The sequence below is a fragment of the Bufo gargarizans genome, chromosome 8 (assembly GCF_014858855.1).
Source record: "Bufo gargarizans isolate SCDJY-AF-19 chromosome 8, ASM1485885v1, whole genome shotgun sequence".
Lineage (NCBI taxonomy): Eukaryota > Metazoa > Chordata > Amphibia > Anura > Bufonidae > Bufo > Bufo gargarizans.
Window position 1 is genome coordinate 17,563,630 of NC_058087.1, and position 23,806 is coordinate 17,587,435.

At 43.0% G+C, this 23,806-nt stretch overlaps 1 protein-coding gene across 1 annotated transcript in view; it reads right to left on the reverse strand.

The window, feature by feature from the left end:
- Positions 1–2,307: 2,307 nt before the first annotated feature.
- GCA (grancalcin) overlaps positions 2,308–23,806 on the reverse strand; it is a 43,024-nt gene continuing 21,525 nt past the window's right edge. The window contains exons 4-8 of the mRNA XM_044303096.1: positions 23,698–23,741; positions 20,368–20,515; positions 14,353–14,466; positions 4,374–4,432; positions 2,308–2,748 (exon numbers count right to left, since the gene is read on the reverse strand). Coding sequence (XP_044159031.1) covers positions 2,722–2,748; positions 4,374–4,432; positions 14,353–14,466; positions 20,368–20,515; positions 23,698–23,741 — 392 coding nt within the window. The 3' untranslated portion in view covers positions 2,308–2,721. The remainder of the gene's footprint in view (positions 2,749–4,373; positions 4,433–14,352; positions 14,467–20,367; positions 20,516–23,697; positions 23,742–23,806) is intronic.

A 23,806-nucleotide genomic window follows, 5' to 3' on the forward strand; every position in this document is an offset into this window, starting at 1 on the left:
CTCCACAGAGGACTATGCATATCAGAGCAAAAACTAAGCCAGAGGAGGAAAGAACTGCCTGTAGAGCTCAGAGACAGGATTAAGTGGAGGAGGTTACAAATAAACTATTTCTCCAGAATTAGGCCTCATGCACACGGCCGTTCCGTGCATTGGGGACTGCAATTGCGGTCCCCAATGCACGGGCAACATCTGTTTAGAGGGCCGGACCCATTCAACTTGAATGGGTCCGTGGTCTGTCCGCGCCGCAAAAAAAAAATAATATGACATGTCAGATTTATTTGCGGTGCGGAACAACGGAAAGAAACCCCCACGGAAGCACTCCATAGTGCTTCCGGTGTTGCGTTCTGTGACTCCGTTCCGCATCTCCGGAATTGCGGACCCAACGGCCGTGTGCATGAGGCTTTATACTGACTTAATCAGTATAAGGCCTCATGCATAAGACCGTATGTATTTTGCGGTCTGCAAAAAATACGGATCAAGTCATTGTGCATTCCGTATTTTTTGTGGAACGGAACAGCTGGCCCCTAATAGAGCAGCACCATCCTTGTCTGTAATGCGGACAATAATAGGACATGTTCTATTTTTTTTTGGTGAAATGGAAATAGACATATGGAAATGGAATGCACACAGAGTACCTTCAGGTTTTTTTTTTTTGCAGACCATTGAAATGAATGGTTCCAAAAACACGGAACGGACACAAAGAAAATACGTTTGTGCGCATGAGGCCTAAGAAACAGCACCTCTCGCCTATAAGCTGTATTGCAGTATTGACATATGCAAGTAAATGGGGTATATCTACAATACCAGACACCGTGCCCTAGACAAATGTGGCACCATTTCAGGTAACTAAAAAAGCTAAATGCTCTAGGACAGGGGTCAGCAACCTGCGGCACTCCAGCTGTTAAACTACAACCCCTAGCATGTTCCATTCACTTCTATGGGAGTTCTGAAAACAGCCAAGCAAGTGTGCGTGCTGGGAGTTGTAGTTTCACCACACCTGGAGTGATGCAGGTTCCTGACCCTTGTTCTAGCAGAACCCCTTTAAGACAGCATAAGCATACTGGTTATATTGTCTGGTTTTTCCGCAGTTTCTATACCAAAATGCTATTGTCTTAAAAGGACGAGAGCTACCAATATATGACAAGCAGTACACAGTAAAATACGGATGACATTATTGAAATTCACTAGCTTTATTTATACAAATGGTGGTGTTAAAAATAAAAAATAAAATATATATAAAAAAAAACACTAATAAAATACATGCATTTGATTGCACAAGTACAAATGTGTGTTTGATTCTTGCAAGAACAACTTTCAGGGTTAAAATATGAAAGGAGTAACCAGTATATATAAAAAAAAAAAAAAAAAAAAAAAAAAAAAAGAAAAAATGTACAGTATTTAGTGTAATGTGGCAAGAAATGTACAGACAAGCGTGAAACATTTCTACTAATTTGGCAAAAAAATAAAATAAATTCAAATATTAGGCATGATCGGAACAGTCATGTCTGTTCCACTAAATTTTATTTGCCATGAAAAAGAATTCTGGGGCATCTTCAGGTACAACTCTACATTATACCGCCCCTCTGCTATTCCTCCTAGAAATTTGTGCATCAATCGAAAACTGCAATTGAAAACTGGGTGTTAGCATTCCCCTTCTCACAAGGGCATGCTCCTACAGTCTGGTATTACTGGCACTGACTGCACAGTGTGAGATTGTGTAGGGAAACACTCCCACAACTAGTAACACCCAGTTGTCAATTTATAATACATTTCGACAAGGAATAACAGAGGAACAGCACACCACAGATGCTCGATAAGATGTTAAACTATGGTGAATACAATTCACTATTACAACAGACTTGTCAGTAGAGCAGACCAGTTATCTTTAAAAGAGAAAGCTTACAAAGCTGTGCGGAGGAGGAAGAGGAGACCCCACAACCCTGTGCTATGAAGAAGCAGGCACTCTTGTGGTGGTTTGGTGCCCCTGTTAATCATCTTTACCAGAGTTCAACCCTGGTAACTTATGCAGCAAGGCAGACTCTAGGGAAGATGGGTGACAATCTGTATGGAAGAAGAAACAGCCCAACGAGTGAGGGGCTCAATGGGCTCTAAAATACATCACAACTAATCACAGCGCAGCTTTCATTTCTCCAATGTACATTAAAGTTTGGAAGTGGAGCTCTGGTTGCTTTGGGCAGCACGTCTTATTTTCCACGTTCCTTAAAATTGAGGACCGCTGACTTATTTTTTTGATATTGGAAGGCGTGAAAATGCATCAAAATTCTGCTAGAAACAACAAAAAATATATACCGGTATATAAAAAATGTTTATTTGTTCCATTGTAAAGTTGTGCATCGGTCTGAATACATGATTAAAATATTATATGGAAAAGCCCAAAAACAAAACACTCAAAAAAAGGAGAGAAGTGACAGCAATTTCCCTTCTAACATAATAACGTATTACAAGCAGGCACTTTTTATGCGTAAAACAAAATAATGGCTTTTATACCCATAATGGGAAGAAAATCAGATCCGCGAGGGTGACATTACATTTTATTACAGTGACCCCTGTGCCCTAGTATACAAATACAAAATAAGTTAACGCATTAGGCTTCAGCACTTATGTCGCATGTACGTTATCGGCTACTAAAGTATACAACAGATACACTTGGTTCCTTCCTTGTAGAATTCACATGTTTGGCATGATGTTCTTCATGGGTATTCAGAGGGCCATTGTGGTCAGCAAAAACTGCCCAAGAGAAGAAAGAGGCAAAACATCTTAGTAAATGTGACAAAGAACTGGAGGAAAACACAAGAAGCATCAAAGTATATGGCGACAGGATCAAGCCAGAGTTAGATTACAGGAGGCCTGAACAAAACTACGGTAAGGCTGACTGATATAGACCTTTACTGTCTGGACAATTATCACAAATAGGACCTGGTCAAAAAAATAAAAATATTGTATCAAACTGTAAAATGTTGTAAAAAAAAAAAAAAAAAAAAAAAAGGTACAAAAAGCTATGTTTGGGGCTAAACGTTGGACCAGAGCAGGGACAAAATCTGCTAAAAGTGAAAGCTCAGGACAGGCAGAGTTCATACACATCACTTCTGCCTATTTCTATATGTAGCTTTTCCTCTGCAAGTGTTATCCTTTCTCTGCTCCAGACTACCTGAGCTCCCCCTGATCGGGGAGAACCTTCCTGAGTATCTCCCCCCCGATCACAGAGAAAACTATGGAGTAGGGTTGTTGCGGGTATCGAAATATCGATACCCAATCAATACTTTTGTCCCGGTATCAATATGATACCGGGATTTGACATTTATCGATACTAGGCTGAGCTACTACGTAGCCTAGGATCAGAGAACATGGAGTGCGCTGACAGTATTAAAATAATTGGTGGCAGTGGCCACAGAGTCCCCTTCTCTCATCCTCATTGGTGGCAGTGGCAGCCTCTGATCGGTTACCATGGCAGCCAGGATGCTACTGAAGCCCTGGCTACCATGGTAATCTCCCTGCTGCTGTGTGTACTATGCCCAGGGCAGCAGGGACAGTGTGAGGTCCAATTCACCCTAATAGAGCTCTGTTAGGGTGAATAGGACAAGGGATAAAAAGATCTCAGGTTCTAGCCCCTAAGGGAGCTAATAGTTATTAAATAAAAAGTAAAATAAATAATAAAAAATTAAGTATAAATCGCCCCCTTTCCCAATTTTACATATAAAATATATAAACAAAATCACATATTGCCACGTCCAAAAAGTCCAAACTATTAAAATATTTTAAAAACCTCTTATGGGGTGAACGCCGGAACAGAAAAAGAAAAACTATGCTATTTTTTTTTTTTTTATGTAATGTGCGCGGCTTTTTTGGCGTGGTATCGAGTATCGCAATACTTTTATATTGTATCGAAATAGAATCTAAATTTTGTTATCGCAACAACCCTACAATAACAGTTGCACTGCCCTTTCCCCTCCTACGCTCATCATCATCAGTGCAAGGAGGAACCCTCTGCGTTCAGCTTTCTTTTAGATCTGCAAGGACAAAGACGCAGTCTGGAGAGTCGAGTAACCTCTGAATCTCAGCTATGCAGCATTAACCTTTCCACAGCCCTCCAAAGGGGACAACCGGTTAGGAAAATCCCTGTCCACATGTCATGTTAGGCACGCTGGAGGATCCCCCACATAGGAAAAGAGAAGCCAATGACATCATCTGAACGCCTCATTGGCTTCATTTTGAAAAGGGTCTGTTTTTGTAAGAAATCCCAGTGGACAATTTGCTACTAGATTTTTAAGTTTTCTAAATTTGATCAGTCTGAATAATTTAGGAGAACACTGCGGGATCAGAGTGATACCAACTAGTACTGTGCAGATACTTACATCATCATACATAAAGCTGACCATTCCTTGCTGCAAGGCATCTCTTCGTCGAAAAACGTCTGTGTGAACAAGGACAGAGGTAAAAGGTTATTTTTGTTTCAGTCAGTTCTTAGAAATATTTGAGAAAAATAAAAGCATGAACTAAATAAAACCTAATGCAACTACAACATCTACATAGAAGACCATCTAGAGTCTTATTTGAGTTTCACCTTACAAGGGGATTTATTATACAAGGTCTACTTTGATTTGGTCATAAATCAGCTTAGAAGATTGCCCAGGAGAGGTCAGAGAGGGACCACTCTCTGCAGCTTGCTAAATATTGTGAAACATATGGCCACCTTTTGGAGGCCTGTTTAATTGATTTTAGATGTATTTTGGGCTAAAACATGTCATAAGGAATAAAACACCTATAAATATGCGTTAGCCCAAAAGACATCTAAAATCAATAAAATAGGCCTCCAAAAAGGTGGCCATAGCCTTTACTCCCTTTCTCTCGTACACCACAAAATGAACGGGATAAAGCCACGGATGCTACACCACAAGCCCATTAATTTAATGGCCCTGCGTGCTCCTGCCTTCCCATAATCATTCATGGTACCAGAGGTCTTTTGGGCACCAAATTGTTCTAGAACAGCAATCTCCACTACAACTACCAGTATGCCTTGGAAGTCGCACGCCACCTGTCAAGACTCCAGGTTGGAGAACACTGAAATACATTGCACACGTTTGTTTCAATAAGACAACCCTTTTAGTGCATTCAAACCCACATGTACATAAAAAGGTGATGCATGTGTAGGGCTCCACGATATGGGAATTTTGTGCGATTGCGATTAGGGCCCTAAAAATTGTGATAACGATACGCGATGCGATATTTTAAAGGAATTGTGCTAGAGGTCCATTTGCTTGGATTTTTCCATATGAGCCGCTGACGCGGCTGGGTATGACATGGTTATGTGGGGGATCTGTGGAGGGCGCGGTTATGTGGGGGATCTGTGGAGGGCGCCGTTATGTGGGGGATCTGTGGAGGGCGCCGTTATGTGGGGGATCTGTGGAGGGCGCCGTTATGTGGGGGATCTGTGGAGGGCGCCGTTATGTGGGGGATCTGTGGAGGGCGCCGTTATGTGGGGGATCTGTGGAGGGCGCCGTTATGTGGGGGATCTGTGGAGGGCGCCGTTATGTGGGGGATCTGTGGAGGGCGCCGTTATGTGGGGGATCTGTGGAGGGCGCCGTTATGTGGGGGATCTGTGGAGGGCGCCGTTATGTGGGGGATCTGTGGAGGGCGCCGTTATGTGGGGGATCTGTGGAGGGCGCCGTTATGTGGGGGATCTGTGGAGGGCGCCGTTATGTGGGGGATCTGTGGAGGGCGCCGTTATGTGGGGGATCTGTGGAGGGCGCCGTTATGTGGGGGATCTGTGGAGGGCGCCGTTATGTGGGGGATCTGTGGAGGGCGCCGTTATGTGGGGGATCTGTGGAGGGCGCCGTTATGTGGGGGATCTGTGGAGGGCGCCGTTATGTGGGGGATCTGTGGAGGGCGCAGTTATGTGGGGGATCTGTGGAGGGCGCCGTTATGTGGGGGATCTGTGGAGGGCGCCGTTATGTGGGGGATCTGTGGAGGGCGCCGTTATGTGGGGGATCTGTGGAGGGCGCCGTTATGTGGGGGATCTGTGGAGGGCGCCGTTATGTGGGGGATCTGTGGAGGGCGCCGTTATGTGGGGGATCTGTGGAGGGCGCCGTTATGTGGGGGATCTGTGGAGGGCACCGTTATAGGGGATGTGTGGAGGACACATAGGGCCATGAGTGGGGCCAGCTTAAGACATATAGCATCTTATGCTGGTCCCCCTCATGTGTCCTAAACTGGGCACATAACTGCCTTTTGCGTGTAAAGTGTTTTACTAGTGTGTGTGTGTCCTAAACTGGGCACATAACTGCCTTTTGCGTGTAAAGTGTTTTACGTGTGTGTGTGTGTGTGTGTGTGTGTGTGTGTGTGTGTGAGTGAGTGTGTGAGTGAGTGAGAGTGTGAGTGAGTGAGAGTGTGAGTGAGTGAAACAATCTCTCTCCTAACAGGTCCGGCCTCTGTACTCACTATGAATGCAATGCACTGCAGCGAGGTGGCCGGCCGGCGCGTGACTGACGTGACTTAGTAACGCTCCTCCTACTTCAGGAAGCAGGAGCGTTACTAAGTGACGCCAGTCACGCGCCGGCCGGCCACCTCGCTGCAGTGTAAACCCACACTAGTAAAACACTTTACACGCAAAAGGCAGTTATGTGCGCGGGGCCCCTATATATAATCGCGGCATTTTCGGGTCGGCCAAATCGCATTTGCCGATTATCGCGATTCGATTATTTTTTCGATTTATCGTGCAGCCCTAATGCACATACTAGGGTTACGTAGTTACAAGAAACGTGCAGTTGGCTAAAATACAGGACAGTGAATGTACTGTCGCCTTAAAGGGGTGCTTCCTAAAAACAGCAGATGTATGCATAAATAATAAATGCATCACAACAGTTCTGCACACATCTGGATAACGGCACGCATGCAAACATATGGCGACAACTGTGTCACTGGTTTTGGTATGGATTCTTTACTTTAGTTTGTGATCAGCATCAATGTACAAGTTATAGCTATACAGATAAGATATAATATAAAACTGATTGAATTTAAAAGGGAAACTCCACCCAAAACTAAAGTATCTAGCTATCCATGTGATGCTGTGCAGAGATGAGACATCATGGGACTGCCGGCCTAGCACGGAGGAAGAGAAAGGCTGGTTTCACAGGAGAATGTTCTGGAAGCACTCTCTGTGTGATGGTCACTCGTGTGAAACTGGCCAAGGTAGGATGAAATCTAAAACTCAAGATGGCGCCTGATCAGCAGCAGACAGGAGGCTGGACTGCAAAGACGATAATGGTGATAGACAATCAGGTAGGAGTCATTATGTTGAAAGTCAGAATTCTGCTGGGCTCTTTGATAGTCTTGTCCGCTTTGGACAACCCCTTTTTGTTAGAAGAGCACCCACAGATAAACTGCTGACAAATTATCCCTTGTAATCTACGGAGACATCCAACAGCAAGTGTTCCTTCTCCCCTGAATCGCCCCCACATTTCAACGAGACCACTGATCTCAATACTTCGTGTAATTCCAGGACCCTTTGCAACAGATAAGGGTACGGCCACACAGATTTTTGGAGGAGGTTTTGAGGCAAGATTTTCCAGCCAGAAGTGGATTCGAAAGGATTCAGAAATATCCTTATATTTCTCCTTCATGGTGGAGCCATTTATACTTCTTCCTGGTGGATCCACTTCTGGCTTTGGCTGAGAATCATGTAGAAAGATCTGCCTCAAAACCTCATCCAAAAAAAACTCTGTGACCGTACCTTAAGAGTCCTGAAAGGAGCATCCCCCTGTTACGGGATTTGTTATGAATCCTATCCACCGGAAAGGGGATAAAGGTCAGGTTCCAGAAGGAACCACCACAAGGTCTCCCAAGATCCCCAGGATAGGGGTCCCGAGTCCCTCCATTCCCCCCTCACTGACCGACCACAGTGAAAACTTTGAACCTAGATGCAGTCAGGCATGCGTCCTTCTAGTCAAGGTCTATAGGGCTAATGGAGGCAGCTGAGCGCTGTCATTCCCATAGACTGGTTGGAACGGTACCATACATGCATGGTCGCATCTTCATTCAAGCCTCACCTCACTGTGGTTCTGCACGGAGGAAGAATGTAGACTCGGGACCCCTGCTGTAGAGATCTTGGGGGTCCCAGCGGTGAGACGCCCTAACCCTAAAGAAACAAATGAGATTTCCTAACTAGACATCCCCTCTAACCCCTTCAGGACCCTGCCATTTTATGTGGTAATAACTTTGGAACGCTTTTACTTATCCAACCCATTCTGAGAATATTTTCTCGTGACACATTGTACTTCATGATGGTCATAAATTTGAGTCGATATAGTTCACCTTTATTTATAAAAATAATCCAAAATTTACCAAAAAGTTTGAAAAATGTGCAATGTTTAAAATTTAAAATTTCTCTGCTTTTAAAACAAAGGGATATCTCTAAATATTTATTACTTAACATTCCCCATATGTCTAATTTATGTTGGCATCCTTTTGTAAACATTTTATTTTTTTAGGAGGCTTAAAACTTTTAGGAACATTTCCAAAACCCACTTTTTAAGGACCAGTTCAGGTCTGAAGTAACTTTGTGGGGCTTACATAGTGAAAACACAGCATAAATGACCCCATTGTAGAAACTACACCCCTCAAGTTACTCAAAACTGATTTTACTAACTTTATTAACCCATTAGGTGTTCCACAAGAATTAAAGGAAAATGGAGATGAAATTTCAAAATGTCACTTTTTTTGGGCAGATTTTCCATTTTAATCCATTTTTTTCTTTAACACATCGAGGGTTAACAGCCAAACAAAACTCAATATTTATTACCCCGATTCTGCTGTTCACAGAAACACCCCACACATGGACGTAAACTGACGTAAGGGCACACGGCACAGTGCAGCAGAAAAGGAGCGCCATATGGTTTTTGGAAGGCAGACTTTGCTGATCTGGTTTTTAGATGCCATGTCCCATTTTAAGTCCCCCTGATGCACCCTTACAGTAGAAACTCCCAAAAAGTGACCACATTTTGGAAACTAGGAGATAAAGGTGCCAGTCCTATTGGTACTATTTTGGGGTACATATGATTTTAAAATGCTCTATATTACGTTTATTGTGAGGCAAGGGAAAAAAAAAAAAAAAAAAAAAAAAAAGGGATGTTTTGGCACTATTCTTTACAACATTCATCTGACAGGTTAGATCATGTACTATTTTTATAGAGCAGGTTGTTACGGACAAAATGATATCAAATATGTTTACTTTCTTTGTCTGAGTTTTACATAATAAAGCATTTTTCTAAAAAAAAAAAAACTTTGTGTCTTCATTTTCTGAACGCCGTATTTTTTTTTTCTGCCGGTCGTCTTGTGCAGTGGCTTGTTTTTTGCAGGAAGAGTTGATGTTTTTATTGGTACCATTTTTGGATACATATGATTTTTTGATCACTCATTATTACACTTTATGGGGCAAGGTGACCAAAAAAATTGGTTGTTTTAGCGCAGTTTTTTATTTAATTTTACAGCGTTCACCTGAGGGGTAAGGTCATGTGACATTTTTATAGAACAGATAGTTACAGGCGTGGCAATACATATAATGTATACTTTTTCTTATTTATTAAAGTTTTACACAATAGCAGTTTTGAAACAAAAAAAAAAAAAAAATTATGTTTTAGTGTCTCCATAGTCTGAGAGCGATAGTTTTTTTTTTTTTTGACCGATTGGCTTAGTGTTGCATTTTTTGCAGTATGAGGTGACGGTTTGATTGGTACTATATTGGGAGGCATATGCATTTTTGATCGCTTGGTGTTGCACTTTGTGATGTTAAGGTGACAAAAAAATGGCTTTTTTGGCGCTATTTATTATTTTTTTTACTGTGTTCATCTGAGGGGATAGGTCATGTGATATTTTTATAGAGCTGGTTGCTATGGATGCAGCAATACCTAACAGGTCTACTTTATTTTTTATTTCACTTTAACACAATAGCAGTTTTGAACCCCTCCCAAAAAAAAAAAAAAAAAAATGTTTTAATGTCTCCATGTTCTGAAAGCTATAGTTTATTTTATATTTTTTTTGAGCGATTTTTTTTAATATAGGGGCTCAATTTTTGCAGGAGGTGGTGATGGTTTTATTGGTGCCATTTTTTGGGACGTGTAACATCCCAGAGTTATGTTACGAAACTTTTACCCCGCTACAACCTGTTAAGGGCATTAACTTTGTCATCTTGTGTAATTTCACATTATATTCTCATATATGTGCATTCTAAGCCTTGTTAATTGTATGTTGCTGCAATTTCCATGTTCACCAGCGGGTGGCAGCAATGTGTTAGTAGGGACTTAGTGTCAGTTTAGTGTTTCTAGGCTGGAATGGTACATTCCAGTTAGGCCTAGTTCACACGAACTTTTTTTTGCAAGTGTACGGGCCGTTTTTTTTGTGTTCCGTATACGGAACCATTCATTTTAATGGTTCCGCAAAAAAAAAAAAAAAAAAAAAAAAAAAAAAACATCTGTATGTCTTCCGTATCCGTTTCGTTTTTTCTGAACCATCTATTGAAAATGTTATGCCCAGACCAATTTTTTCTATGTAATTACTGTATACTGTACATGGCATACGGAAAAAAGGAAAGGAAACACAACGGAACTCAAAAACTGAACGGATCCGTGAAAAACGGATCGCAAAAAAACTATAAAAGCCATACATTCATGTGAACTAGGAGGTGTGGAATGTTCCCACATCCTGCCTCATGGGGAGAGAAGGAAGTTGAGTTAGTGTGCCAGCCACCCCGGCTAGGGGAAGGCTGTGCGTGTAGGAGCTCCCAGATATAGGGATCCAAAGCCAGGATCTTGTCTCGGCAGAGACAATTGATCATCATTCCCAGCCTGAGCCTTGCAGCCTCAGCTGGTAGAAAGCAAGCAGCCACCTCCAGTATTTCAGGAAGAAGCATACCCTGTGAGCACAACTGTGAGTACCATCCAGAGACCAGGAGAAGCCAAATTCCTCCTCAGCTAGTCAGTCTCCAAAATAGCAGAAGATAGTAAGTGCAGAAGATAAATTCCTGCCACATTACAGGGCCACTAAGCAGACGACTTATCCTGCAAAGAGCTCCAGGCACATGATCGAGCAGAAGCCAGATTCGTGCCACACATTGCCAATACCTGCTGGGACTTCAGACTAATGCTGTATCTCACGTGGATTAATGCTGCAACAAGTAAAGACCAGTTTGAACTTTACCAAAGGTCTGGATCTCAATTATTACTGCAAATCCCTCAATTACTCCTACTAGCAACACACTCATTTTATTGCAAGTGAGCCAGGATCCAGGAGTCCAGCCGTACCAAGGTAGGAGACACTATTGCTATTACCACACATACGTTACACCACTCTGGCATTCCCAACCTGATACATGAGTTACAACACATTAAAAGGGCCCTGTGACTGTACCCTGCGCACCCTGCAATTGGCGACACAAACAAAACCATAGACTATTATACCCATAACCTGACCCACTGCATAATTTGGCGTCCGTGTAACCGTACCACGGTCCGGCTCATTGCAACATACGCCTTTTTGATCACTTGGAGTTGCACTTTTTGCGATGCAAGGTGACAAAAATGGCTTTTTTGGACAGTTTTTCTTTTATGGTGTCTATCGGACAGGGTGGATCATGTGATATTTATAGAGCGGGTTGTTACGTATGCTACAATAACAATTAATGTATATTTTATTTTTCCATTTTTGACTTTTATTACTTAAGGGATTTCTGTAATCAGAAATAACGATATGTAGCTGGCTGACATTAGCCATATCTGTATGACATATCTCCCTGCCGCCGTTCGCGCTAAATAATGACTTTTATAATATGCAAATGAGCCTCTAGGTGCTAGTTGGGCATTGCTGCAGCACCTAGAGGCTCCGTCCTCACTGTTTGGCACGCCCTTGTAAAAGGTGACTGACATCCTCGATCTCCTTTGTGACCTGCAAATCCCGCGCCGTCCATTTTAGTATTAGGCGCTGTGAGTGGAGGACGCTCGCCTGCTGCCGTCCTTCACTCACAGCGCCTAATACTAAAATGGACGGCGTGGGATTTGCAGGTCACAAAGGAGATCGAGGATGTCAGTCACCTTTACAAGGGCGTGCCAAACAGTGAGAGGACAGAGCCTCTAGGTGCTGCAGCAACACCCAACTAGCACCTAGAGCAGTGATGGCGAACCTTTTAGAGACCAAGTGCCCAAACTGCAACCCTACCACCCACTTATTTATCGCAAAGTGCCAAGACTGCAATAGCAATGAATACCAATATAGTATATCTTCAATGTAATTTATCATTTAGCTATAATATCCTGCCTACCCTCAATGTGCTGCCTGCGCTGTTCATAGTGCGCCTGCGCTGATGAATGGCAGGAAAAGTCTAAGGCATATTGGTACACCATAGACTTTTTCCAGGGTGCGGGTGCCCACAGAGAGGGCTCCGAGTGCCGCCTCTGGCACCCGTGCCATAGGTTCGCCACCACTGACCTAGAGGCTCATTTGCATATTATAAAAGTCATTATTTAGCGCACTCGGCGGCAGGGAGATATAAGTCATACAGATACAGTTATGTTCTGCTGACATTAGCACATCGCTAATTTCAGCCAGCTACATAACAATTTTTCTGATGACAGAAACCCTTTAATTCGTTTTTTTTTTTTTTTTAAACACTTATTTTACACTTTGCATCCCCCATAAAAGGTCATACAAGACCTCTGGGGGACATTTAACTTCACTTTTTTTATTCCCCACTATTGATCTCTCCTGTAACTGGGGCTGACATAGACGTCCCAGTTACAGGGGAAATACACCCCCCAGAGAGGCTGTACAATGGTATACAGCGCTGTACTCAGTGCAGGGCTGATCGAGGTCTGTGGAAGACCCGACAGCTCCTGCACTCTCCAGGCCCCGGCGGTCACATGATCACCGGGCCAGGACAGGAAGCACATATCGCTTCCTGATCTGTATACACAGCACTTGAGCGCTGTGTATACCGCGAACTAGAAGGCAGGGACACCTGGGAACTGTCCCTGCCTTCTACCTGGGGTGTCCTGCTGTGACTGACAGCGGGCCACCCGACTCTGCAGCTGCACGATTAGCGTGCAGCTGCCATCTCTGAATGGACTCTCCAAAACGTCTATTTAGAGATAAACATCCACCCATAGGACATTTATATCCTATGGGCGGATGTGAGGTGGTAAAAAAATAAATAAATATATAAAATACCAAATTTACAAAAAAAATAAATTTCCAAACTTCAATTTCTCTGCTTTTAAAACAGATAGTGATACCTCACATCATAGTTATTACTTTACATTTCCCATATGTCTACTTTATGTTTGGGTCATTTTGTGAAACGCATTTTATTTTTTGGAGATGTTAGAAGGCTTACATAATAGAAACCACCTATCAATGACCCCATTTTACAAACTTTATTAACCCTTTAGGTGTTCCACAAGAATTAAAGGAAAATGTAGATATAATTTCACTTTTTTGGCAGATTTTCCATTTTAATCCATTTTTTCCAGTAACAAAGCAAGGGTTAACAGCCAAACAAAACTCAATATTCATTAATCTGATTCTGTAGTTTACAGAAACACCCCATTTGTGATCATAAACTGCTGTACGGGCACAGGGCAGGGCGCAGAAGGAAAGGAACGCCATATGGTTTTTGGAGGGCAGATTTCACTGGGATAATTTTAAGTTGCCATGTCACATTTGAAGACCCCCTGATGCACCGCTAGAGTAGAAACTCACAAAAAGTGACCATTTTGGAAACTATGGGATAAGGTGGCAGTTTTGTTGGTACTATTTTAGGGTACATATGATTTTTGGTTGCTCTATATTACACTTTTTGTGAGGCAAAAGGGGCTCATTTTTTGCGGGATGAGAGGACGGTTTGATTGGTACTTTTTTGGGGTGCGAATGACTGATCGCTTGGTATTACACTTTTTGTGATGTAAGGTGACAAAAGATGGCTTTTTTGACGCCGTTTTTATATTTTACGGTGTTCACCTGAGGTGTTAGGTCATATGATATTTTTATAAAGCCGGTCGTTACAGACGCGGCGATACCAAAGCCTATGGAAGGCATCGGGCTTGCCTTCTCTGCCATTGGGTCCCCGCCACTGCAGTATGCTGCAGTCAGCTTTGACAGCAGCACACAAGGGGTTAATACGAAAACACTGATGCCGATGTATGCAGCAGGGGTCCGGCTGTCAGTGACGTGCGGGTGCGTCATGTACATCCCTGGTCCTCAAGTCACGTCCAGTAGTGAGGTACATGTGCGGCAAGGGCCCTTAAGGGGTTAAGAGGTTACACATAGTTTTATGAATAGATAAATCATTACCTGTCAAAGCCCGGAGCTTGACACAGCACGCCACATAGTCGTCAAAGTATATCCTGCCGTTCTTACTGTAACGCTTCACTAGAACATTCAGGGTTTGTGGGTTTAATCTGTACCCTAGAAATAAAAATCACAGAAACTCAAGGTCATGTTTTTTTTCCTAGATTTCATAGAGCAGCTGAGGCCAGAGGTTGGTGTACATGTAGTTGGAGCAGTGCTAAGTGATAACATGTCAGGTGCACTGTAGTGTAATGGACACTGTGCAAGGAGTCAAATCAGCAGGGGACATGGTAATCTTTAGAGGTGCAGCCTCATGCATTGGGTCTGTATCGTCAAGTCTCAGCATAAAGGACCCTGACGGGTATCTCGTTTGATCAGATTCAGAAAATGGTAAAAGCTGCACCACAGCAGAACTGCATGCAAATAAATGCAGAGCTTTCAAACACATACTTTACTTAAAGGGATTGTCTCAGTTCAGCAAATGGCATTTATGTAGATAAAGTTAATACAAGGCGCTTACTAATGTATTATGATTGTCCATATTGCCTCCTTTGCTGGCTGGAATTATTTTTTCATCACATTATACACTGCTATTGTGAAAAAATGTCCTTGTTTAGGCACCAAACTTGACTTAGAAAGTCCGCTATGCCGTTCTCCTTCCCTTTCAGATGTACTGCTGACAGAAAAAGCTCTTTTCTCTGCTATCTGAAAAATGTTCTGACATAGGAGTATAAGGGACGGGACTCTTGTCCCTCCCTGACGGTTTATGTAGGCCACTGTTGTAGAATTGTCGGAATAGAAAAACAATCTTCCTGTGTTCTACCTTTGGTATTGCAAACCTCAGAGCCTCTATTGCCTTTAATTCTTTGAAATTGGATGATGTTTTCCTCACGTTCAAGTCCCATTTGCCCTGCCAGCAACTGTCCTGGGAGTGAGCTCCCCAACCCCAAGGGCTGGAGTCTGTAGTAATTATGATCGAATTTAGGAATGTCCAGGGCATCCTTGCAGACAGGTTCTCTTGAATAGTCCACCACAGCAGAGAGAGTCTTGCCCTTGAAGAAAGATGGAAACTCTGTTCCAAGGAATAAGGGAAGCCGTCCCATGATCTTCGGATGTTTGCTTGCAGCTCTCGAGTTAATCTGCGCATAAGGTACTGCCGGGATTGCTGCCGTCATCTGCCCGAGTACCGCCATTGCTTACCTGAAAGTACACTGGTAGGAACAGAACACTGACCATACATGCTCCCTGATTGATTCTTTCCTTGAAAGCGGAAGAAAATTTTCTGCATATGGGAATCCAGCTGAATTCCTAGAAAGGTATAAATTTGCGAAGGAACCAGACATGATTTCTCCCAATTTATCCTCCATCCTAGATTTCCTAAAAGGGAGCAAAGGAATCATATTTTTTTCTAGTTCTTCTTTTGATCGAGAGATTCTAAAAAAAAAAAAAAAAAAAAAAAAAAAAAAAAAAAAAAAAAAAAAAAGGCCAAGTAAGGTACTAGTGTAATTCCGGACAGTCTGAGAAAGGCCACTATTTCTGCTATTATTTTGGTGAAAAGTCTGGGGGCCTTGAAACCGCAAAGGTACAGAGGAGACTGGAGATGCAGTAATTCTCCCTGAGACAGCTGTTCTCAAATACTTTCGGGAGGGCGCATGGATTGGGACATGATAATATGCGTCCTCCAAATCCAAGCTTGCCATCCAGCAATCCTGGAAGAGGAGATCTACAGTCGATTTTATGGTCTCCACCCGAAATTTTTGTAAATCCGGGACTTTTTTTTTTAGCTTCTTTAGATTTAATATCACTCTGTATGTCCCATTTGTTTTTTTTACAAAAAAAAAAAAAGTGGAGAGTAGAACCCTTGTCTAAGAGGGAAAGAACTTCTAGTTCCAAGGCCTTTCTCCTGTCCGGGTTTTTGGGACAGGCTGTCTGAACAAAAACATTTTGTGGGTGTGAGAGAAAATGTATTCCTGCTGCAATTTCTATCACCCCCAGGACCCTTCTGTTTTAAGATATTGCCTTCCAGGCTGGGAGAAAAAAAAAAAATTACAGTCTTTCCCCCCCACCTGAGACCTGGTGTCACTGTTTATCCTTGGGCTTATTATCCTGGGGCTTTTAGGAAATCTATTCTCATCTCTCCTGTCACTCTGTCTACCCCTCTGTCTTTTAAAAAAACAACTTGGGGCTTACGGGAAACAAAATAAAATAAAAATTGCATTTTCTGAGGAACTGGAAACCCTTTCTTCCTATCTGATGCTTTCTCTAAGATGTCATCAAGGGAAGAACCAAACAACCTAGACCCTTCACAAGGAATAGAGCAGAGACTAGATTTGGAACCCTGATCCCCCTTCCATGATTTAAGCCAAATAGCAGCTGCTCTAGCAGAAAACCAGATCGCATCAGTAGAAGGGTGCGCCAGGAAGTCTGCGGCCTTGGAAAAAATAGGGAGGGAAGCTAACAGTTCCTCTCTAGGTTTTTTTGTCTCTAATATGAGTCTCCAGTTAATCAGGCCACAGTCTTAAGGACCTGGAGAACCAACAGGAGGCCACGGCCGGCTTAAGACAGGTTGAGGCAGACTCCCAAGCACGCCTAAGACAGACTTCTTCCTTCTTATCCAAAGGATCCACTATACATCCCAAGTCAAAGGGTAGAGCCAATCTTTTAGCTATTTTTGCCACCAGGGCATCTACGGTCGGAGCTTTATGCCATATTCCTGCTACCGATTCCTCAAATGGGTATTTCCTCTTTACTTTTTTGGAATTAAAAAATTTCTATCAGGATTTTTCCATTCTCTTTTTAATAAGGCTTCCATATTTTTATGAACAGGGAAAACTATGCTTTCTAGGGCCAAGACCCTCGAAAACCTGGTCAGCAAAAGATATAGGTTATTTTACATCTTCTAATTGCATGGTGGCTTTGACAGCTTTCAGTAATGGCTCGGTATCTTCTGGTGGGGAAAAAAAAAAAGCCCTCCCCGCTGAGTCCTCATCTGAAGAGAAAGAATCCTCCAATAGGGCCTGGCCAGATTCTATATCCTCTTCATCGGAAAAAACTGTATCAGAGTCCTTATAATAAGAAGGCTTGTCTGTAGACCTTTGGCGACTCCAACCAAGTGAAGTAATGGACGCTTTAACCTATGACCGTATTAAAGCGCTCATTTCTAGTTCGTAAGAGGAAGCTAAGGCTACTCTACATGTTCCACACTCTATTCTTCGTTTTCCCGGATGATTTCTTAGGGTTCTTTGCCGCGTATAACAATAAAGCAAGACAACACCCCCATTAATTAGGAGAGAATAAATCTCACCAGTAGTAGAGTCCAGCTTCCCCACTCCTCAGGACCAATACCGGGCTTGTGGGCCTCAAGGATTCCAGTGGGTCGGCGTGTCCTGTTTCACCTGGTTCCGTCATACTGGTGGGAACCTGCACAGCACTGTGTGCATCCAAGGCTGGCTGTCTTCTCCTGCCGCCAATTTATATTCCGCGCCTCGACTCCTTTAAACCAATAGGTCCCCTTAGAGCGCCTAATCCATGCCAGAGGATGCCTCCACCTCTTCCAGCAAGCACCCGGATATGACGGCTAAGTGCTGGAAAAGGCCGTCCCCGCGCGCAAGCGCAGAACCCCCAAGAGAGCGGGCCACCATCTCGGAAGTGGGACGCCGGGCATACGACAGCAACGGACCGGGAGCCGCCTAAACACAGGCCACAGCGGCTCCCCGGGAGGCAAGGGGGGAATGCAGGAGGAAGATCAGTCTCAGGCAGCAGCTCCCCAAGGAGACTGACGCCGCATGGGATAGATCCCGTTTACGGTAGGGTAGATCCGGACCTCCCCAGCTCCTTAAGGCGAGAACCAAAACGAAGAATGAGCCAGAGCTCTTCAGGTACCTCCTATCCGGAGGACAGGAAACTGAACTGAGGTGTGGTGGGGGTGTGAACCTTTTTATCTTCTCAGGTTTCCTGTCCTGGATGGGAGGTCCTGGTCGCATGGGTGCCGTCATGGGTGAGGGGAAAAATGAATTCAGCCATCAAAGAAAGCAATATGGACAATCACAATACATTAGTAAGTGCCTTGTATTAACTGAAGTGAGACAACCCGTCACTAAAATCTGTGCACACTTAGCTTTGCACCTTGTTAATGGTTCTCACCTCTGCACCATAAGTACACCATAAACCCCTGCAACTACCAACAAACTAGTTCACTTAAAGGGGTATTCCAGCAATTTCAAGTTATCCACAGCATAGAGGATAACTATTAGATCGGTGGGTGTTCTGCCACTTGGACGACCATCAGTTATAAGTAAGAGGGGCCTGTACCCACCAAATGAATGGAGCAGCAGGTTAAGTATGCACCTTGCTGCTCCATCCATCCCTATGGGAACTCAGTGCTGTACTCTGCCATCTCAGCCAGTCCCACAGAGAGAGAGATGAATGGAGTGGCCGGATGCATGCTTGCCCTGCCGCTCCATTCATTTCAGGGGACCCTGCGGGGTACAGGATCACTATTCACATTATCAGTAGGGTTCTAACCGATGCAACATTCACTGGTCTAATAGTTATCCCCTATGCCGTGGATAGAGGATGACTTGAAATTACGATGAGACCTCTTTAAGATCACTAATGTACACTTTAAGCAGCTGCACCTACAGTCCGAAAACAGAAACATGGCCCGTGTGTCGCCAGCCTGATACAGTCAGTTCATATCTATTTGCGGCTCTATTGTATACATGACGTGAGCACAGTACAATAGACCCACGATCACATATGAACTGACTGTCACAAATTACTATGATGCTGTCAGTTTGGGTCAGGGAGCCTCGGTTGGACAGAGGTGCTGCCAAAACATAAAACATGTTTGCTGGGCTGAGCATGGTCATGTGAATCAGCCCTATGGGACCATAATGCTGCGATTGCTGCAGGATCTGTAGACTTTCAGATTTCATAAAATAAACTGCAAAAATTTAAATATCATAAATAGCTATTCCGATATAGACTTAAAGGGGCTGTCTGGGAATAACTATGTTTTAACAGATGCTTGCGAAATGCCTCCGCAACTGAAAGTATGATACTTACCTGCACTCCACCATTCCCATATGTTCACCTTCCAGTCCACATCTTGCTTACTTCTCCCCCTAGTATGGACATTGGTCATGTGTTCTGCTGCAGCCAACCTCTGGCTTCAGTGGTGATGTGTCCACAATAGACAGGTGACTGTTTAAGCCAGTCATTGGCTTCAGTGGATCCAAAGCCCATGCCCATGCCTGGGAAGAAGTAAATCATCCATGGACCAGAAGATGGACGTATGGGAACCACCATACAGGCCTGGAATGGCTGTTAGCAGGTAAATATGATTCTCTCATTCTATTTAAACTGGCTTCAGTGGTGAAGAAGTGGTCACATTCAGCACTTCACTGCTGAAGCCAGTCATTGGCTAGATTGGAGCATTTGACCATGCCCATAGCCAGCCAAATGTCTATAGTGCCAGGACCAGAAGATGGAAAGAGTGGAGGCAGTGTGGAGGATAGAGCAACAGGAAGCAGGTAAATATGAATCTTTTGTTTCTGGGGCACTAGAGGAGCTTATTAAAAATATTTACCGGAAAACACCTTTAAGGGTTATTCCTATCTGGACATTTACGGCACATCCACACAATATACCATAAAATTTACAATAAATGCAGGTTCCTAGAAGTGGAAACTGAACCTCTCAAGAATGGGTCCACATCTCAGACTGCTGGGAATGAGAAGGTGGCCGCATGTGAGACTTTTCCATTCACTTCCATTTTTGAAGTCCCATAGAGGTCATTAGAGGGAGCCAATAATGTCCACCTCTCCATACCTAGTGGAGCTAGATGAGGACCCATTCTCTAAAATCAGCGTGCATCCCGCATATGGGACCCGCAAGTATCTGACATTTAGGGCCCATCCTGTGGATAGGCCATACATTTTCAGATTGGAATAACCCTTTGAAGAAGATCTGAAGAAGACAGAACGTTAACCGGTTAGCACACATTCAGTAACTTACCCATAGACAGTATGGCCTGGTTCATCTCATGAGGCTCCACCGTTCCACTTCTGTCACGATCAATGGCACAGAAGTTTTGTTTCCAGGCATTTAATGCACCCCAGAGCTCTTTGAATTCATTGAATCCCATTTTGCCAGTATGGTCCATCTGATTTTGGTTTGCTTAAGGAGTTTATCGGATACTTTATACTTACAGACTACCTCCTTTGAGAAATAAAAAACTTTAGCTCAGAAGTCTTCTGTCCTGAAGCAAGGTGCTCTCATTGTCTGCCATGTTACATACAGACAGGCTGTAGCCAGACCAGTTAGGGCTCTGTTCACACACAGCAAGTCTTCCATTGTAGGCATAGTTCGGGAAGATCTCCACATTTTATACACTTATTTTTACAGTATCTCTTTTAATAGGATATCTTAGTCTACTAAACGGTTTTATAAATGAAAAAATAAAAATATTAAAGAAAAGATGTTGACACTGGCATTTGCTGTATAATTGAAGTCCAATGGATATATCTGGAGTCAAAAGCTCCAGATGTAAGCGCCAAATGTAGTTCACCAACTTTGTGTGAAGAAAGGCTTAGTCTGCAAGCTTTAAAGGCTATGTACACCTTTGGGGGCGATTTTTTTGTAATTGCATTTTACTCATTTTGGGCTAAAAATAAAAAATAATTGTTTTTTTATTAAAAATATTGTGCTGTTCTGTCTGAAAGGATTAACTGTCCAGCTGTGTGAATCGTACTTTCACTTTGTGCATCTCTCTAAATTACTAATAGCTCAAACACTTGCCGTCAGCTGAGCTGCCTGATGGGATAAATTTAAAAATACAGAGCCTTCTACTACAGAATATCAAGGCTGTACAGAGAAAGGGGCTCAACATTTTTTTTTTAAATAAAAGACCAATAGAAAAAATATATTTTTAGCTCAAAATAAGTACAATGCAGCAATAACAATTGTCCTCAAAGGTCTACATTAGGGCTGCAACGAGTACTCAATTAAAGAATAATACGACAAGAAAATCCTTGATACAAATTTTTTGCATCGAGGATTAGTTTGTGTCACGTGACCACGGAGCGGGAGTGAAGCGCTTGCTATTACTCCCGCTGGCCCGCAATGTGCTCTGAATACTCAACTTTCCAGCAGGGGGCCTCCGGACACCACAGCAAGTCCATGGTCCCACGCTGGACTGACCTCCTGACGTACGCACGCCGTGACCTGACGCGCTGTGTGACGTCAGGCCCAGAGCCGCGCGGAACAATGTAGTGTCATCGACCTATAGTTCTAAACCTTTGTTAGGTCGAGCATGCTCAGTGTGTTGCTATCAATTGTCTAGCTAAGTGTCTTGTGAAAAAAAGGGTGTGTTAGTGTGCTGGTGATTACTGTGGTTCTACAAGTTGCAGATTCCTCCCCCCTATATTTGCCGCTGATTTTTTCCACTCCATTGCAACGTATACAGTCAGGTCCATAAATATTGGGATATGGTCACAATTCTAACATTTTTGGCTCTATACACCACCACAATGGATTTGAAATGAAACAAACAAGATGTGCTTTAACTGCAGACTGTCAGCTTTAATTTGAGGGTATTTACATCCAAATCAGGTGAATGGTGTAGGAATTACAACAGTTTGCATATGTGCCTCCCACTTGTTAAGGGACCAAAAGTAATGGGATACTTGGCTTCTCAGCTGTTCCATGGCCAGGTGTGTGTTATTCCCTCATTATCCCAATTACAATGAGCAGATAAAAGGTCCAGAGTTCATTTCCAGTCTGCTATTTGCATTTGGAATCTGTTGCTGTCAACTCTCAAGATGAGATCCAAAGAGCTGTCACCATCAGTGAAGCAAGCCATCATTAGGCTGAAAAAACACAACAAACCCATCAGAGAAATAGCAAAAACATTAGGCGTGGCCAAAACAACTGTTTGGAACATCCTTAAAAAAAAAGGAAAGCACCGGTGAGCTCAGCATCGCCAAAAGACCCGGAAGACCACGTAAAACAACTGTGGTGGATGACCGAAGAATTCTATCCCTGGTGAAGAAAAGACACTTCACAACAATTGGCCAGATCAAGAATACTCTCCAGGAGGTAGGTGTATGTGTGTCAAAGTCCATAATCAAGAGAAGACTTCACCAGAGTGAATATAGAGGGTTCACCACAAGATGTAAACCATTGGTGAGCCTCAAAAACAGGAAGGCCAGGATAGAGTTTGCCAAATGACATCTAAAAATACCTTCAGTTCTGGAACAACATCCTATGGACAGATGAGACCAAGATCAACTTGTACCAGAGTGATGGGAAGAGAAGAGTATGGAGAAGGAAAGGAACTGCTCATGGTCCTAAGCATACCACCTCATCAGTGAAGCATGGTGGTGGTAGTGTCATGGCATGGGCATGAATGGCTGCCAATGGAACTGGTTCTCTTGTATTTATTGATGATGTGACTGCTGACAAACGCAGCAGGATGAATTCTGAAGTGTTTTGGGCAATATTATCTGCTCATATTCAGCCAAATGCTTCAGAACTCATCAGACGGCGCTTCACAGTGCAAATGGACAATGACCCAAAGCATACTGCAAAAGCAACCAAAGAGTTTTTTTTAAAGGAAAGAAGTGGAATGTTGTTATGCAATGGCCAAGTCAATCACCGGACCTGAATCCAATTGAGCTGCATTTCACTTGCTGAAGAAGAAACTGAAGGGAAAATGCCCCAAGAACAAGCAGGAACTGAAGACCGTTGCAGTAGAGGCCTGGCAGAGCATCACCAGGGATGAAACCCAGCGTCTGGTGATGTCTATGCGTTCCAGACTTCAGGCTGTAATTGACTGCAAAGGATTTGCAACCAAGTATTAAAAAGTGAAAGTTTGATTTATGATTATTATTCTGTCCCATTACTTTTGGTTCCTTAACAAGTGGGAGGCACATATGCAAAATGTTGTAATTCCTACACTGTTCACCTGATTTGGATGTAAATACCCTCAAATTAAAGCTGACAGTCTGCAGGTAAAGCACATCTTGTTTGTTTTATTTCAAATCCATTGTGGTGGTGTATAGAGCCAAACATTTTAGAATTGTGTTTTCAAAATATTTATGGACCTGACTGTATATGTGTATTTGGTTGCTACTAGGCAGAACGTCAAAGGCTTCCTGCAATTTCAACCTTTTGGCCCAGCAATTACATTTTAAAATATATTTTTTTTTACATGCAATTTATATTAGCAAATCTACATTTCTCATTTCAGCAATCTTGTTTTTGCATTTATGGCATCTGCCTATGCCAAGTGTTTGAAATGACAACAAACTTTCATATTTTACTTTCTATTCTGTGTAAGGATACATCCAACATGGCAATCATAACCCGACAGGTCTCTAGACTGAAGGCTGAAATAGAAAGAAAATAAGACAATAAAATTTTGACATTTACTTGAATACACAATCCACTCAGT